This window comes from Trematomus bernacchii, unplaced genomic scaffold (genome assembly GCF_902827165.1).
Source record: "Trematomus bernacchii unplaced genomic scaffold, fTreBer1.1, whole genome shotgun sequence".
Lineage (NCBI taxonomy): Eukaryota > Metazoa > Chordata > Actinopteri > Perciformes > Nototheniidae > Trematomus > Trematomus bernacchii.
In genome coordinates this window covers 8,938,246-8,956,878 of record NW_022987564.1, presented here as the reverse complement: position 1 = coordinate 8,956,878, position 18,633 = coordinate 8,938,246, and the positions used below count along the sequence as shown (strand labels likewise).

General features: G+C 41.2%; 2 protein-coding genes across 4 annotated transcripts in view; both read left to right on the top strand.

The window, feature by feature from the left end:
* Nucleotides 1-2,510, top strand: part of pag1 (phosphoprotein membrane anchor with glycosphingolipid microdomains 1) — a 51,286-nt gene extending 48,776 nt beyond the window's left edge. For both annotated transcript variants that reach the window (XM_034124561.1, XM_034124563.1), the window contains exon 9: nt 268-2,510. In XM_034124561.1, the coding sequence (XP_033980452.1) occupies nt 268-618 (351 nt within the window). In that variant the 3' untranslated portion in view covers nt 619-2,510. The remainder of the gene's footprint in view (nt 1-267) is intronic.
* Nucleotides 2,511-4,596: 2,086 nt separating this feature from the next.
* Nucleotides 4,597-18,633, top strand: part of znf704 (zinc finger protein 704) — a 41,777-nt gene continuing 27,740 nt past the window's right edge. The window contains exons 1-2 of one of the 2 annotated variants that reach the window (XM_034124487.1): nt 4,597-5,344; nt 10,232-10,419. In XM_034124487.1, coding sequence (XP_033980378.1) covers nt 5,084-5,344; nt 10,232-10,419 — 449 coding nt within the window. In that variant the 5' untranslated portion in view covers nt 4,597-5,083. The remainder of the gene's footprint in view (nt 5,345-10,231; nt 10,420-18,633) is intronic. The other variant, XM_034124486.1, reaches the window with a different exon arrangement.

Sequence of the window (18,633 nt, the reverse complement as noted above, 5' to 3'; positions counted from 1 at the left end):
CTTATTCCCAAAACTGCCGTCTCCTCTCCCGAGACAGCTGTGAATTCTCCAAGCACCAAAAAGATGAAAGAAAAACAAAAAAACACTGGTTAAAGAGTCATGCAACATCAGACAATACGCTATGAGGGGAAAACCTAGCGGGGATGTTTTTGGTACAAAAGCATCAGTTTATTTTATGTCCACATTCCTGTTATCTCAATAAATTAGGTATGGCAATTTTTTTACAAAGTAGGGGCAACTCACAGGTATCTATTCTTTGTCTTTCAGTCAGCGGTGTACTCCACAGTCGACAAAACAAACTGTGACGAAAGTGTGAGCGAGGAAGACAAAGAGCACGACTACAGCAGCATCGCAGAGCTCAAAGGTCTCGTCCCCGCCTCTTCCTCCAGTGACCTCTACGCCAATGTCCGAGATATCTACGCCCAGCCCGATGAGCCCGAGCAGGATGAAGACCCCGGCATGGACAGCACAGACCCTGGCTACGAAACCATCCGCATCCCAAAGACTAGTAGCTCGGATGATGACCACAGGGCGGATGGTTCAGACGCTGCACAGCCAGAGCCTGACTACGAGAGTGTCGGAGAGATGGGGCTAAGCCGGGAAACGTCCCGCCTCTAAGTTTTCCCCCTCTTCACCGTGGGAGAAACTTCCTCACAGACGTCACTGCAGTGCTTTGAACCTGCTACGAAGCATGCTACTGGTGCATGCTCTGGGGGAAATGGCAGACAATGGTGCACCACAGCATCCATCAACAATACATCAGCGTCCTCTTTACAGCTCGGGTACGGTTTATCACAAGTGAACTTTTAATGTATCAGCCACGGTGAATGTCATTGGTACTGGTAGGCCTCATAGGAAATTAACAGTAGTGCCTCAGTCATCGGTTGTTAATCATGTGGATGAGTGCATCATTGAATTCATCTTTTGTCTTTCTGACAGTGCATATCGTGGGCACATTAAACCACATTTGTGTGAAAATATCAAATGAATATCAAATCACAACACACACATGTTTTTTTTAAGGATAGGAAGAGGACACTATCAGTGCCTGTGATATAACAAAAAGAAATCCAATAATTCAGTGCCATATAATCATGAAAAGTCATGCACTTACTGTACATATGAAGGCATCATGGTTTCTCCTCTGCAGCTGCTAGCGGCTTTCTTCTAGGTGACTCAGTGTCATGTTATATTGAGGTGTCAGACGTGTTTCTATTCTTTGTCAGGTTCAGCAGCTTTGCATTCTCTGCTTGAAATTCATGTTTTAGGCATTCAAAGCAAAAGCCAGAAGTATCTGTGACCACATGGTTAGTTAAAACAAGTCCATAGATTACGGCACTCAATAGAAATGAAGACTTTTTGATGAGGAAAGGAAAGTGATCTCAAATGAGCTTGAGGTGTCCCGATACATATTTGAAAGCATTTTAGACGTATCCCAGCCAATGGCAACCTTTTTTGTGTGAATTTCATATTTATTTGAAGATGCGTATTGTTGTGTGATTGTGAAATGTTACAGAGTCTGGGAGCGCAAAGTAAAAAAGGGTTTTCTGGAAGTTTCTAGAATTTTGAATGATATTAGATGAAAGGAGGTTGTAAAGTCACAACAGTTGTAAAGGTACATTTGACCCCGACTTCTTTGTTTTGAAGGAATCTTTCTTTTTAAAACAATACGTATGATGAGTAGATATTTCATTTTTTGTCATTTTGCACAAGGCTCAAAACGAATTGAAAAGAGTTTTTAAAATGACACAAAAACGTGCTTTATTGATGCAAATGTATTGATCAACTGTACTGTTTTGTTAGTCTATTGAGCCTGCTCTTGGTACAGTATACAGCCTTCAGTTGGCATCCCTGATGATTTTAAGCACAAGGTTTAATATCATGGTACTGCATTTATATATTCAAAAGCATCATCACAATCTTGCTACATTCTGCACAATTTGAATATCTAAAGCTTTTTAACTAAGTAGCACTATGATAAAAAAAAAACATATCTTTCTGTTTGTAGCTTGTACTGACGACATGCCAACCAAGGCTTGTATATATTTAGAGCACTATTTTAACCAACTGTTATTCGCTGGATGTTTTATGTGAGTTTTTACCTATTTGTACAATGTCCAGAGTGTTATTATTTTTGAAATAAGTCTGTTAAGAGCACTGATCGATGTCTGCCTTGTTTAAAGGAAAACAAAGGCTTTTTTTTTATCTTATAGTAACTCAATTTGCCAAATAGCTTCTGAGTGTTGAGAAGTAGTAACCAATCGAATATGATAAATATGGTACAATGTTTTGGTACATGCATTTTGAGAAACAGTGAGTGTGGTACTTTATTTAAAAAAATGAATTAATGTGTCATAACTGTTGTTTGGTGTTTGTTTTCAAATTTAACAGGGCCAATTTTTCTTTGCTGTAAATATCTATTTTACTGCTACAGTATCTTCCGTCTTTGCAGAAAATAATTGGTGTCGTCTGTTTCCACCCGAATGAAAATATTAAAACATTAAAGCATCTGCAGATTTAGTTCATGTTTTATTATACATGTAAGAGCTTGTTTGTGGTTTGGACAGACAGCTAGCCCACCCAGACTGATATTGGATTAATACGTTATATCAGAAATGGGAAATGCTTTAACATCCCTATAGCAATGCTACAGTTAAAGATGATTTAAAATGCAAATCACATGAAAATGAGTGAATGAAGCCCGTAAAAAAATTATAATTATCATGCCATTAACACTCCCAAAATGGAGTATGATCTTCATACCAAGTGATTTGGCTGTGTATGAGGGTGAGATATAATGAAATTCACAAAATGCTATGAATGACCTTAAAAGGAAATTATCTGTCAAAGGGGGGTTTTAGAGCCAAATCATACTAGGGCAACACACACACATACGCACTCAGGCTTAATAGACAATTAACTAAAATCACTCATTTTCTCTTGCTGTCTATCTTGGTCCTACAAACACAGAGACACTCCCTTCAGGGAATTGGGGAGTGGTGGAGGTTCAGAGATGCCCCCCTGCTGCCTCTCCCTCCTCTCGACTACTCCCGTAATGAGATCATTTTTTCCCCTGCAACCATCAGACGACTGTATAGTTACACCTGCCTTTGACCACAGGGCACAGTCTGTTTTGAAAAATGATGTTCATATCTGTCACTCCCCTCTGTCCATTTTCTGCATGTAAATATTTTATGACATGAATTGTTCTATTAAAATATATATATATAATAAAAAGTGTCATTGTGTCCTTTATTCAATGGGGGCGCTGTCATGTAGAAAGATTGTAGGCTGCATATGATTTTCTTAAAAGATTACAGTTGACATTAATGAGGCCATTTGTAAGTAACATGGGTTTGTATTCTCTCTGCCACAATGGGAAATGATCAGGATGAAATAATTAGTCTCCTGCTAAATTTGATTCATCACTTACTGAACACTGAACTTTCTAATGAGAAGAAACATTTCCATAACATATACATGTCTGTCTCGGAGAGCAAAAAAAAAATAGGTCACGTTGTGAGATCACACTATTTCTTAATGTGTCCAGGGTGTAGCTTACATTAGTGTGAGCTGCCTGTGAGTGTTGTTGTGATGAGATGAAAAGCTCAGTTAAAAGAGCAATATTACTGATGGCTTATATTTAGCATTACCCAATGGCATTAAATACATGTATTACAGTTTACACGTAATGGTATATTAATGAGAACATACAAACAAGGTAGCCAACAACAGGTCTACATATTATAATTAGTCTTCAGAGTGTGCCTGTTCAAAAAAAGATTGAAATAAGATAAACAGTACATCTGGAAAGATTGACCTCCACATTATACATTTGCATTTGATACATTTTTGCTTCAAGCACTTTAAAGCATTGTTTGTCTAAATTATCTGATGGGGTTGGCAAAGATTTGGTTGGCTCTTGCCTGTGTAAATGTGCAGGGCGGTGGATTTTGGCACATGTTTACACCCAGGACCTTGAGTAGAATAAAACTCACTTGTTAGGTAATGACGACCTCATGAGAAATAAATAAACCTGTTGTTTTAAACTCCCCTCGAAGATCCCACTGCAGGCCATTACTTATATCCCAAAACCAGATCATAATAATTTAGAAATCCCATGGGACTTGAAAAGTAGGCTACATGCGTTTCACAACTAGGTTACTGCATAAAGCCTGTCTGTCTGGTCAAAGTTTTCCTTTCCGAAAGCCTAAATTCCCCTTTTTTCCCTTTCTTTCCTTCTGTCTTACCGCCTCCCCTCTCGTTTCCTCTCCATCCTTGCGTCATTGTTTTGAATTGAGCATCCTCCCGGCTTGCATTACCTTCTGTTGGCGGATCGGGGGGAGCGGTGGGGGGGCCTGTGGAGGCGTGTGCTGTATCGACCAATAGCAGCCCGCCTTGGCCGCCGGACCGCACATGTTTACAGGCAGCATTCCGCCGGTAAAGGCTCTGCTCGGTCGGAGCAAAGCCCGGACTGGAGCTCACAGTAGCCGGATCCGGAGTCACGTAACCGCCGTGTTTTCGACCGGTAACAGCATCTACGTAAGAAAGTCAGTGGATAAGGCTACGGAGAAGGGATTGTATTCGATGTGTTTGCTTCTGTTATTCAGTGTCCATGTCGTAAATTCACGAATAAACCACATATTTGTTAAATCGTGTACAAACGTAACGTCGTGTCCTGCGTGGAGTTTTGAGTCCGTGTTTTCCCGCCACACCACGAGCTCGCAGGGACTGAGCAGTGGGGAAAACAAACAGGTCGAAGAGAGGAAGGTTGGTAGCCGGTTGGCTGTGGAGGTTGTTTAACGGCGAATGAATCGTGTTGTGTTGTCGGCTTTTGTCGGGTGCTAATTCTAAGTTCTCTTACAGTTTTCGGTGCTTTTGAGTAAGGTGCATTTAAGACGCTGTTGAGAGTCTTCGCCCTCTGAGTATGTGGCCGCTTTCTAACATTTTACCAGGGCTGTTGGATAGTATACCAGTTGCGGTTTCGTGTTTTTCTCGACGTTGTTTACCGGTTATAATTCGACGTCTCATGCTTTAAATTCACCGGTTCACCGGCTCCGAATTCAGTGGGACACTTTTAAACATGCATACGAGGCGTTTGGTGAAGCGGTCGATCCTCGGCAGCCGTGTTTATGCGCCGAGTCCGACGGGGGACGGTGCCCCGGTGACAGGAGTGGTCCAGGCTGTCAAGCAGGAAAACAGAGACGTGTCGACCGCAGGATCCCGGTGCAGCGTCTACACCGTGCTCCTGCAGGACGGGAGCCTCAAGGAGTTCTCCGAGGAAGAGATAGCCGCGGGCTTCAACAACACTGCAGCCAAAGGACCGCTCAAGTCCAGCTTGAAGGTGTGTGAGTAGCGCCCCGGCCGGCAAAAAAGCGCCTTCACTGTTTTTGTTGTGCGTTTTTTTTTTGCAGCATTAACCGCTTCCTGCACGGAGCGGATAACGGTGTCACTGGCGCTGCTGCTGCTTTCACTGATGTCAAATATAACCAGTTTGGACAAAAACAGCATGATTCAGAATGTAAATTATGCAAAATCAGTTGCATATTGCATCAAATAACGGACTGTCATGACATTTGGCGACACCAGAGATATGGGACAAAGGCCTTGATAGGGCCTGCGCAATGTTTATGTGGGCTAGTGGGTGGGTAAGCCGAGGCAAACAAACACGCTCTGACTGCAGCGTTTTGGACTGATGTCCGGGGCTTTTGCACAGAGGCTTATGATTTATATATAACATTTAATGCAGACAATTTGGGAAATCATGCATTTAATTGCACGTTTGCATTCAAATATTTATGATATTTTTGACATTTTCATTCAAATATGATGCAGCTTGTCACCAAGTTGAATATATATGGCTTTGTGCACACCAGAGTTATTATTCTTTAACACCTGTTAAAAATAGATAGAGTTGGCTTTGAAATTAGAGACAGAATTTGAAGTTTTGATGATGTCTAAAAAAAATTCCTGATATGGGTTCCTAATTAGCAGTGACCTAATTGCCTTCATTTCCAACTTGTCTGCTTTGGTGTCACATACTCTCTCAGAAAAACATTGTGTGAGGCAATCCAGGAATAAAAACACTGTTTCTGGCATGTGTGTAGTGTTTGTGTATGGGTGTGAGTGTAGTGTGTGTGTGTTTTGTTTTTTACAGTGAGGCAGTTACTGAGGAATGCATGTGACCAAATCATGGCTTGTTTACGGATGCATTTTGGTTTATTTAGTTTTGGTGTGGTGTTGTGCCTCCTTGCATTCATGTGTGTTATTGATGAACTTACAGGCTGCTCTTTGTGACCACACATGCTGGACTGCTCACATTTCCTTTATGTGAGCTATAGGGAGGGTGTGCATCTACAGATACAGCAGCAACTCTGACATCAATCCTAAATGAAATAGTAGTTCATCTTTAAAGTGTTCATGGTAAAACAAAGACAAATGCAACAGCTCTGTCCATATGGACACATGTCATAGCTTTGAGTGATGGGATATGCAGTCTAAACTTGGGTTCTATTGTTTTGTCATTTGCACATTTTTGTGTATTCTGTGCTGCACTCACAAAAGCTGTTGCACAATACCGTCAATAAAGTCCCTGGTGCAGGCAGGAGGAGTGCAGCTGACGCGGAGAGTGAAGCCAGCACAATGGTCAAGTCTCTTTCAGCACTTAATTCCCACTGAGGTAGAAAACAAGCCATAAAATGAGGAGGAGGGGCGGGTGTGTATTCACATGTGCATCTGTGTGGCTTTTAATGTGCATTGATGTGCTTCCCCCCTATGTATTTGAATGTTTAATCAGGTAGGGCTGACTACTTTAGATTTTGGAGTTGGGGTTGTTTTTGTGGGCATGCCGCCCTGTTTGAGCAACAGCTGTACGGACAATAATGCAGGCACCCCCAGGTTGACAACGGGTGGCATGCTCCAAAGAATCTGGATGCTTGGCACATTGCCCGGTATGGCAAACAAATGCCCCCCCCTGTTCTAAGAGGGACAGGATGCCACTTGTTGGTTTGTGCAAGTGTCTGAGAAATGTTACACAGATGCCTCACTGATAACAAAGAGGCGAAACTTGTTTTTGTTTTGCTGGACGCTTTTGTTGTCCTTGCTGTTGTTTACGTTAATCGTACGGCAACGTGGGAGTCAATGAAGAAGGCTTGTTGACAGGAGCTGAGTGACTCTTTGTTCTAGAGCGGTGATCCTAGACGGGCAAGCCGGCGTCGGCTGAGCTTATTGGTTGGCTGAACAGCATCAGCATGAAGCGCAACGGCCACAGGGTCAAGTCCGCAAGTCTCCTGTGCTGATGTATGAGTAATCTAAGGGTAGAGGAGGTGTTTGTGTTTATGTATGTGTGAGAGTGCTATGAACACACATCTTTATTCCCGCTTTCTCAATGCCTTTTATCTTATTTCATCTATGTTCCTCCCTCATTGAATAAAAAAATATAGTCATATTTTAGTACTGCACGCAGAATAACTTGCTTTCTAACACCAAGAGTAATGGCTGAATCAAACGTTTTTTTTATTGTTCTGACAGACATTGCACTTTCAATTTATCACAGGATGTGTATTTTTTTTAAATTATGTAACTTTTTATTTGTTATTATATATATATTTTTAATTATATCATAACGTAGTACTTTTTTTTAAATGCATGTCACATATTTAACATATGCAACATTAAGCTGTCAGTGGCTCTTTTTCCTGCTGTAACTACGCACATTTCCCCTCCATGGGACTAATAAAGGTATTCTGATTCTGATTCTGAAATGGTTTTTAATTTAACTTTAAAACATCAGATGGAATAATGGAGTTGCTAGTTGTCAAAGTCCTGCAATATTATTAATATGTGCTAACTATTTTCATAAACAATTAATCCTTAGTAATCTTTAATGAAGAAAATGCAGTTTTCACTATACCATCTTTCATGGTATCCTCTGTTTTACACAGTGTTAAACTGAATTGGTTTTGTATTCCGGACTGACAAAACAAACATCTAAAAACGTCACGTTAAACAATAGGAAACAGATTTTTCCCAATTTGTTTACATATTATACGCCAAATAATACATTGATAACATCTTGAAATAACAGGCATATTAATCAATAATACAAAATGGTGTCAGCCCTAAAGATAATACATAAGTAGAATACTTAATATTGCTTCATAAAATGACATAATCATTCTATGGTACTTTTCTTTGGGGAACTCATGAAATCAATGTTCATTAGCATATTAGCTGAGCTGAGTACATTTGGCACCAAAAGTTGTTATGTAAGTTTAAATAAAAATTGCAACTCTTCAACTCGCAATTCCGATATATAAACAACAAATCTGACCTAGACTAAGTCATGTGTAATGTTTGAACATATAATCTTCATTAATGTCTTTAAGACTTTATTGATTCCTAATCCTAGTATTGGCAAAAGAATAGCGGATACAAATTCTTCGTACCAACAAAGAACCATATGAGCTCAAAGACAATGTCGCCACATGGGATTCAATTTATGATCCGTGTCAGCCTGCTTCATTATGACCTTTGACCCATAAAGGGTGGCCGCTTTAAACTGTCCAAAACGGCCTAAAGCAAGTAGGTTATGAGATTCTGTGTGTGTGTGCATGTCTGTGTGTGTTTTGTTGTGATTTGAAGAAAGAAAATGAATTAGAGATAAAGAGGGCAGATATGAAGGACACTCGGGGTATTTTTCGGTACGTGCACACACACACACACACACACACACATGCACATTTACACCAGCAGCCTCACACATGCGCCTCACATTTCACAACCGATTTGGCATGCCTCACAATTTCCTGGCTCCGTGAAATGCCATCATTCATAAGCCTGGTGAAAGGAAGGAATTGCTGTTGGTTCTATCCGAGAAGTACACTCGACATACACACAACGCCTAATCTTCCCGAGCTGCTGTAATCCATCTTGTTGTTTTACTCAAGTCTGTGTTTTCACGGAGCGTATTGTTGGTGTGACCGGTCTCTATGAGTGATACTCCATCCCCTGCTTTTTTACGTCATTAATCGAAGTAAATAGTTCTCCTGTACATATGTGTGCGAGTTATGCACTAGGGTGCCGCTGCCTTTTCCACCGTCAACCCTAATCGTGTTACAGTGCTACGAGATAATGATCTTCACACACACACACACACACACACACACACACACACACACACACACACACACACACACACACACACACACTGGTCTGCATGTCTTACTCCTCAACGCTCTAGTGGCATGGGCAGCCGTGTGTGTCACTGGCTGTTTTCTCAGTGTGTTTCGAGGAGCCTGATGGCTTTAGTTACCTACAGTAATGTGTGCGTTGGTGTGTGTGTAGGTGCATGCAGGTATTCATGTGCCAAAACAGGCCATTTGCTGCTGTTGTGTAAGAAGAAGAGATGATTTTGGGCTGTTTTTTTACATTGCTACAGGTGGGCGTTTTCAGATGGGAGAAATGATGATATATCGTGATTGAGTGTGTGTGTGTGTCATGGAGTAGTTTATGTTGCTCAGTGTGTGTGGCGCAGAAATATTTAGTTTTGTGTATAAGTATGTTTGTGTTTATATTATTATAAGTTAAAAGTTCTTGCTCCCCCCTTTTAACATCATTACCTTGAACTTTATTACATTGTATTTGTAATTTACAAACCAGATTGGCTGTATGTCCTGTAGCTTATATTGAGCTAAAGTTAAGGATGCCATTTCATTTTTTGTTTTTTTATGAGAATGGAGTTTTATGAGAATTGCCAACAGTATCTTGCCATATCCAAGACGTCTAGGAATTAAGAAAAAAACCTTGTTTTAGCTGACATCTGCATTTTCGAGTGAATCCAATCTATTTTGGAAAAGCTTTTTTTAGGCCCAAAATGCTTGAAAATGTTGGACAGTGTACTCCTTCGTTTGAAATGTAAAGAATAAAATCTTAAAATGTGGCTCATACGCTTAGAACACTGAGAGCACAACCCCCAAATGGCTACTGTGTTGAAAATGATACATCTATTGTTTTCATGCAGTTTAGTAATATTTGGGCAGTATTTCTCAGTCTCTCTTAACTGCAGCAGAAATGCACGGCATGGTTATCACGTCGGGCGTTACAAAATAAGGCATTTTTCAATTCAGAAAATGTGTTTCTCATGGTAAATTCCTAGATCAGCTTCATCATAAGAACTGAAGACAGGTCTCTGCCCAAGTACTGACTCTCTACTCTTTGCATCCCTCTCCAGCACTGCTTCAGTAACGGAGCTCCAGAGAGTCACCAGGGTGAGGGCGGCTCCCTCAGCCCCGAGGCAGTGGAGGATCAGCGGATGGCGGACGGAAAGCGCGTTGGCCGGGACCCCGACACCCGATCAGTGTCCCTGCTGGAGCAGAAACGCAAAGTGGTGTCCTCCAGCATCGATGTCCCTCATGCCAGGTAGGCCAGTGTGCCTGTGTGTGAGCGCGTGCACGTTAACAAGCATGGCAGTTCTCTGACACTGAGAGTCTGATTCCTGACTTTGAGGGAGTTTGGCTTGGGATCACACATGCAAAGTTCACTGAAGGTTTACGACATAGACATGTCATCTCGTAAATAGAACAGAGTTTATATGGTCTGACATCCCATCTTTTTGTGTCATCCTTGAAGCCATTTGTATCAGAGAATGCAATGTAATTTGACAGGAAGCCACTTTTATTCCATTCCATATATATTTAATCATATGCCACTGTACATTTGACTCTGCACATCAGTGATGTCCGTATGTTGGAATGGATATATTGTTATTCCGAAATGTAGTAGGTCGTGTCCCTGTCCTAAATATTGAGGGGTTTTCTGCAGAATGTAAATGTTCAGAGGAATCATATGCTGTTTCCTTTGCTGGCTGAGGCAATTATGGTTATGGTTATTTAAATGGCATGCCTCTGGTGGTTTCCTAAATTGTAAACTCAAGGCCATGAGATTCAACCAATATAGTAACTTGCCTCGCTAGCCTCTAGCATGTCTTTCCTGCTCTGTAACAAAAACAGTGAGACAAACTGTAGCCCTATAGCCAAAAAAGACACACTAAGAATTATAATTGATATGTGTGTGGGAGAACAGCTATCGTTTTCATGTAAACCAAACCCAATACAAACAGTTATTATGTTATAATGCATGAGCTATATTCTCACGCGTTAAGCGAGTCTCTTCAGACCATACACACACACACACACACAGACACACACAAATGTTATTGTAAACTGGTCAGCATATTCCACACTGAAGCTCGTCCACATGGGGCAATTAAACATTAATAGGAAGCAGTCCAAGGCAGCAAAGAGCCATATAATAAAGAAACAGCACTCTTTTCACTATTAAATGAGAAACACTGATACCTTGTAAAGCTCCGTGCTGGTATCGAACATCACTCCCTATTACTTATCCTGATGCTGCTGGAGGAGTCTAATCGATGTCTACTTGCTGTAAAGTACAGTAAAATCCCCCCATTTGAGCAGCTTTATCACCAAATCCTGAGCCCTGCTTCACATTTAATAGTTATTTACTTATGAATCATTGATTTGACCCTCTCTTGGTTCCCATTAAGAGTAAAGAATCTCTTTTTAAATTGAATCCATCACATGGATTAGACAGAAGTTTTACACCAGTCCCACTCTAATTAGATCCTTGCATGGGGATTGCCATAATATTGATATTTATATGGTTATTGTGGAATGGCTTATTGATCATGTCACTGCCCTTGCACAAGTTCAGCTTGTTGCCTCGGCTCAGGGACGATCACTTTATAAAGCAAGTTCCTATTTATCCTCCTAATGAGACCACCTGACACCAAGAAAGCCTTATAGATCAGGTCAGATGAAGAAACATGCCTTACGACATGTTGCTATGGTGATCAAATATATGTTTTAAAGAATGGAATAAAATATATTCAATAAAATGATTTCATGTTTAGTGCATGTAGCTACTTGCAATAGCTTGGTTGGATTTCAAGCGCTGGTCATATCATTTGGATGTTGCTGCTCCAAAGTTAAAAGTTATTTTGAACAACAATACATTTACCGTTAACGGTGGCGGTATTCTCTGCCGGACTCAACTTATATTCCCTCTCACTAACACATTGTCCGGTGTCTGCCTGAATCCAATTAAATGCAGCATAGGACAAACAACCTTTAAAACCCTTGACATATTCCCACTTATTAACAGGCACACACACAATATTTCAGAAACACTTAAGTGGTCTCTCTCGACAAAATCCCAACAGCAAAGTGCCAGGTTCTTTTTTGTTTTCATTTTTTTATTAAATGTCATTAGTGTGAGAGTTGCCAGCCAAAACCCCCAACACAAACAACCAGGGAAAAAAATTAATTTAAATTTCGGATTGTTATCCTGTACCTAAACTAACAGCATTATAAGAAAACAGCCAAAGCTTTTGGAAACATTCTATGGTGTGGAATTCCAGCTGAGAAACTGTCAGTGTTTCAATGGTGCGCTCTGCCTACACACGCTTTTCTCCTTTGTCGGTCTACCTGAGGCATTGAGTCATCTCTTGCCACGTAAGAAAGAAAAGGTATGTTGAGGTTATGTGTAACATAAATGCCCTTGCAACAATTAAAAACATCTTGGACGGCACTTATCTGTTTTAATCACGATCAAAGTACAGAGTTTGTAAGTGTGCCCCCTTTAGTTTCAGTAATAAAAAATGTCTTCAGGTTTCTGTAGACATTAAGAGCTCAACGTAACTCTATTACATTTGACATTCTTTCAAATATATTCATAGTTAAAGTTCAGCCACTTCATCTCTTCTTAAAGTCATAGTTATGTGTTAATAAGGAGTCCTATTTCTGGCCAACAGCCTGTGCTTGACATCTCATTATTTTGTGTAGCACTTCAAAGCCTGGTGCTCAAACTCCAATGATCTATTGTGCTTTGTCAAGTACTAAATCAAACCCCTTGTAAAACAAGACTTGAAAAAGAAAACGTTTAGCCCAATTTGCCCAAGTGTGCTCACATAATCAGGAACATGGAAAAGTTAATTCTCACCATGTTTTAAGAGCAAGTAAACCCCGAGCTCCTTTCTCAAATATCCCTATAGTGACCTTCTCAGTGCACAGCGGCAGTATTGCCTTCAGATTAAGACCCATATCTCTCATCCTGTACACCTGCGACCGATTTTCATCCCATCTCTGGCACGGGGGGGAGAAATGGTGTCGCCCCCGACCACAGAGTAACGTTTATCCGTAATGGAGACAAGGAGGGTGAACGGGAGAGGGAGGAGGCTTGGAGCGCTGGTGGAGGGAGTAACACGAGGTCAAGAGGGTAAAGATGGAGGGAGCATGTGTATGAGTCTATAGCTCAGAGTATAACAGCAAGGGAGAAGAAAGAGAGAGAAAGCCTGAGGATTTTTTTTTTTCGAACTCTCCAGAGGAGTCTGACCTTGAGGTTGTTAATTGCACTCTCAGAAGTTCCCTCTCTGCTGGTGATTTACCATGAAAACGTCTGGCTGTTTGATGGCTCTCCAGGTCCCTTACAACCCAGATACAATAGGTCCCTACCTCACTGGGAGTCACTGAAGTACCCGCTGTCTCGTCTGCAATCATTGGGAAAATAGAGGGGAAAATGACAATGTTCCATTAAGATGTTACACCTCGGGGGTTTTGTGAAGCTACATTTTACGGCTCTGACAGCCAGTCCAGCTCTCATTACTTTATCGAGTAACCTCCTTCGTCGTATTTGTTTACAGCACTTTTACTCCACCCGCATTTCATCAGATCTTGCTCGGAAAATCAATAGCCGTCGTTCCATGATTGACCGATTTTCTGCATTGCCCCAACTCCCAATCGTCCAAAAGCAATGGTTTCCTTTGTGAAATGTTTCAAAATGTGCTGTGTCGTGAAATAATGAGGCAGGAATTGATCCCTGTGACAGATATGTGATTTGTTTACACTATTGTTTATTGTCTTATTCTCTCTATTCAGACTTCTATACTCACTTTCTGGTTTAGCCAGCTGCTCCTTCCTCCTAAGAGTTTTCTCTATACAGGAAACAGTCAATTGTAACTAGAGCTGGAGGGGGCAGACCAGTGGAAACGAAATGGCTTGGCTTTTGACAAATAGCATTCTGGAGACTAATTGCTAGCAGGGGAAGTGAAGTACAACCGAAGGGGAACTCAAGAGAGTGCTCTGCTTATTATCACAAAACCTCAAAACTACAGATCTGAGGATTCAAATCTCCTCTTCGAACCACCAGCAGTCAGCCATCCCTTTTTTTTTAGCATGAAACCACATTTATCCAGAGTTATGGAAGTGGATGCTATTTTGAAAAAGGGAATATTAAAGCTTGTGTGACGGACTTCATAATCTAATTTGATGCCAAAACATAACTGGTTGTTATTGTTGTTCAATTGATTGTTTATCAGTGAGTTTTAGAGCATGCCGTTCACAGTACTGAGCCAACCATGTGCTCCACACTCAGAGCCGCGTGCTTCAGCCAACTCAGACATGGAACAGACCCAAAGACTTCCCATCCTGAGCAAAAAGAGCCCCGAAGCGAAGCTCAAATGATTGTTTTTCTTTAGGTAAAGCAACATGGCTTCAGAATCTTTTGGGTTCTCTTCTACTCATTGTTTTGCTGTGGTCATTTCTTACATTAGGGGAACACTTTAACTGATATTACTGCTTTTTCAAAGTGTGTTTGTGGTTAAAGGAGGTAGTTTGAGTTTCGAAATTAGAGTAGGGAGGGGAGGATGGGGCGTGTGCATGAGAGGAGTGTGGGTTCTGCAGAGAGTGAGGGACAGAGAGAAAGAGGGAGGGAAAGAGTGAGAGAGATGCTGAGCGTTTGCCAAAGAAAACAGTTTTACTTGTTTGGATGCCAGGGGAGTTCAGAAACCATGCGATTTCCATCTGAAAAGACGGCTCTCGTGGTCTCTCTTTCTCCCTCTCATTCACTGTCTCGCTCACCCAGACTCAGTATACGATTATGTGATTGAACATTGAGGTTTTCCTGCTACAATTTACGCGACCAAACCAAATGTGTTCTGTCCAATATTCAGTTTAACTCAGATTGGCCTAACTCCACACAGCTAAAAATATCAACCAGAAATGTGCTTGTATTTATATACAGAGGATATTGCTCAACACGTGTAATGGAGGGTTCTTGTTTTCTAACCACTACGGGTTCCCACAAAAAATCTAAACTTAGTGGGATTTGTCTCAATCAAAACTCTGTGTGTGTGTGTGTGTGTGTGTGTGTGTGTGTGTGTGTGTGTGTGTGTGTGTGTGTGTGTGTGTGTGTGTGTGTGTGTGTGTGTGTGTGTGGTGTGTGTGTGTGTGTGTGTGTGTGTGGTGTGTGTGTGTGTGTGTGTGTGTGTGTGTGGTGTGTGTGTGTGTGTGTGTGTGTGTGTGTGTGTGTGTGTGTGTGTGTGTGTGTGTGTGTGTAGTGTGTGTGTGTGTGTGTGTGTGTGTGTGTGTGTGTGTGTGTGTGTGTGTGTGTGTGTGTGTGTGTGTGTGTGTGTGTGTGTGTGTGTGTGTGTGTGTGTGTGTGTGTGTGTGTGTGTGTGTGTGTGTGTGTGTGTGTGTGTGTGTGTGGCCTAGTTGACATTTGTCATGGTTCACTCCAACACTGTTTTCTTTGTTCTGTGTGCAAAATCTACCATAAATACCTTTTTTTTTTCAAAACAATCTCTTCAAAGCACTTTGCAAAGTGATCGATAAGGTCAACAGAGAAACCTTCAACCTGGATCAAGATGAAATTGGAGGGGATTTAAAGTAATGTATAGATTTAGCCACACACTCTCATCACAACAGGTTGTCTCATTGTCTGCGAGGCCTGATGGGAAAAGCCTGATGTTGTTTTTAATCTCGGCTTAAGCACAGCCAGTAGGCATCGTGAGCCAGGCTCATCTGAGCTTTAGGTGTCTGCGATCCTATCTTGGCACCAGGTGCATTCATGTTTTAAAAGGCATCAGCTAAATCTTAAAATCAATTCTGAGAGTATCAGGTAACCTGTGCAAACATGCAAAAATTAGAGTAACATTATCTCATTTCCGTCAGGGTTATCATGCGCACCATTGTAATATCAGATCCCGTCTCTAACCTCCCATTTCCCATCTTTAGTGTCCCAGTATAATGCGACAAAATGAGATCTTGAGATGCACAGGAGAAAAGCAAATGAGATAAAAGCACCTTGTTCGCCGTCATTGCGACTCCTAGCATCTTATTAACCAGAAACCTGAGTGAATTATTTAAATATCTGTTTTTATTGGCTCTCTCTCTCTCTCTCTTCTTGCTCTGTAGTTACAGAATTCACTGGTGTTTGCTTTGTTCAAGGCTTGAAAACCACCTCAGTTGATTGTACTGAACTTCTAATCTCTGTGTTGATTATTCATGGGCCCAACCCACCCTGCTGCTAGCTCAGCTTTAGATGTATTGCACATACACTAATCAAAGACAAAGGCCTCTTTTTTGTCAATACAGCCACATCGAGTTCTGCCCCTGTTCATCAGACGGGTTCTGGCTCCTGAGAAAGCGACCACCTGTGATGCTGCAGGAGTGGAATTGTGTGTTTATGCAAATTGGTTCTTTAATTAAGCGTGTTGAATATCAGTGAGTGTGTGCGGGGGGAATGCTTAACTATGGATTAGTAGACGGTCAGCCTCAATGCACTGCGATCGTTTGCCAAATCACTGGACCGGGACAAAGTTGTGTATTTGCACCTTGTTGTGATCTCAATCCAGGATTTACATTAAATTTAACAGCAAAAGACTTCAGAGCTACTAACGTTCATTGTGGCATGCTAATTACAACATCAAGAAGTGAAAGATAAAAAAGCTTTCAGTTTAAAGTTGATCCAAATAACGTATTTGACACCCGAGAAGTTGTATGCTGATATTTTTTACACTATGAAATCGACTCGTCAGCATCATGTGTAACACTCATTTGAATCCATCAGCCACAATCTATTTGCAGTTATTGATGTTGTAAATGAACATAACGCTGCTTCTCAGGAGTTTGAACACTCTTTATTGCCGTCGAGGGAGTGTGACAAAATGTGTCTGCCTGACTGCAGCGATGGCAAACATTAACTGAAGAATCAATCTTCACAGGGAATGTCACCATTATGCTAATTTGCCCCACATCAATGTTGTACTGTCTGTAGAGTTGTTGTTTTTTCACTCATTGCCTGCCTGCTAGCTATAATGCTTCTCACGAGGCCTCAAAGTCAATGTTTATGTGGTAGTGGGCTCTGTGGCCCTCAGCTGCTGCGGACTAATCCATAGTCCCCGGCTTTAATGGACTAATGGCTCAGAGTGCTGCAGGAACACAAAAAAGCTCTAATTGATTGTATCGACCAACATGCATTATGATCATCCACAATATGGTGGCACTAATTAACGGCAGAGTCAAGTGTCACACATCGTGTCTGAACAGAAACACTAATGTGGAGTGGAATTAGTGAACCGGACATCCATTCTCCTCAGTGAGAGTTAAACCGGGCAGTTTAATCAGCAGCAGATACTGGGTTGAATTCAGCTCTTGAAATGATTAGGATAATGTGAGTTAAATGTAAGTTTTCACCAGTAATCACACAGTTAGTGCGCTTTTCTAAGCAATATAGTGACTGAAAAACACCTACACTCCTGTAACTATGTTTACAGAACTTTATATAGATGAGTGTTTTTTTTTGTCTATAAAAAGAAAGTCAATTCACTTGTTTCTCCATAAAGCAGCTGCTAATCGGCCATTTGTGTTCAAGCTATTTTATAATGTTGTTTACCTATAACCAAAGAAAAAACGACTTTTACCATTTGTGCTTGTTCTAAAGTAGAAAATCACAAAAATACAGAATGTACAGCATGATAGCAAGTTGATTAATAGTGTACCTCCTCCTGCCATCATTTAGTGTTAATTCTACCTTGAACCCATAGCAAAGTTTTGGTTTGGGGCAAAGACGTTGTGACACAATGGGGGGGGGGGGGGGGGGGACATGCTTCTCAAGTGTAACCTATTAAAAAACAAACCCAGCCCTGCAGAACTACCTCCTCCCCACATTATTTCTAATTACGGCCATCAATTTTAAAGCTCCATTGACCTGCCTGTTTTGAATTATTGATATCTGTCAGACTGACAGGCGTTATTAATTAAAATGGAGATGTACTAATTAAGAGCACGGCATGAGGGTGTCATAATTGTAGCCCCGTTTTAATTTGAGTGTCGCTCATCAATTTAATCGTGGTTTAGCAGAGTGGGCTCCACGTCACTGGGGAGGGGGGGGGGAGAAGGTACGGAGAGGTGCCCTCATGTGACATGCGTGCACGTGTGTATGTGTGTTTGAGTACATGTGTGCCAGCCATCATTTTAAACAACTCCAACTTGCCATTTTAAGATTGCTTTAAAGACCAGATGTTTTAATGACTTTCTTTCTTTGTTCATGACCATTTGCATGAGAACATTAATTATTCTTTGTCATAATCCTAGAAGATAAATGGGAAATTAAATTCAAAGACAGGCCATTCAACAACAGAACTTATCAGTTCCTCCCTTAAGCTGCACACCACATATATGCGATGTGGGGCCACTTAAATGTACGTTTAATCAAAGCGCTGGACCGATTTCCAAGAAGGTGCACTATAAAAAGCAAGTTTTGTGTGCTTCAGTA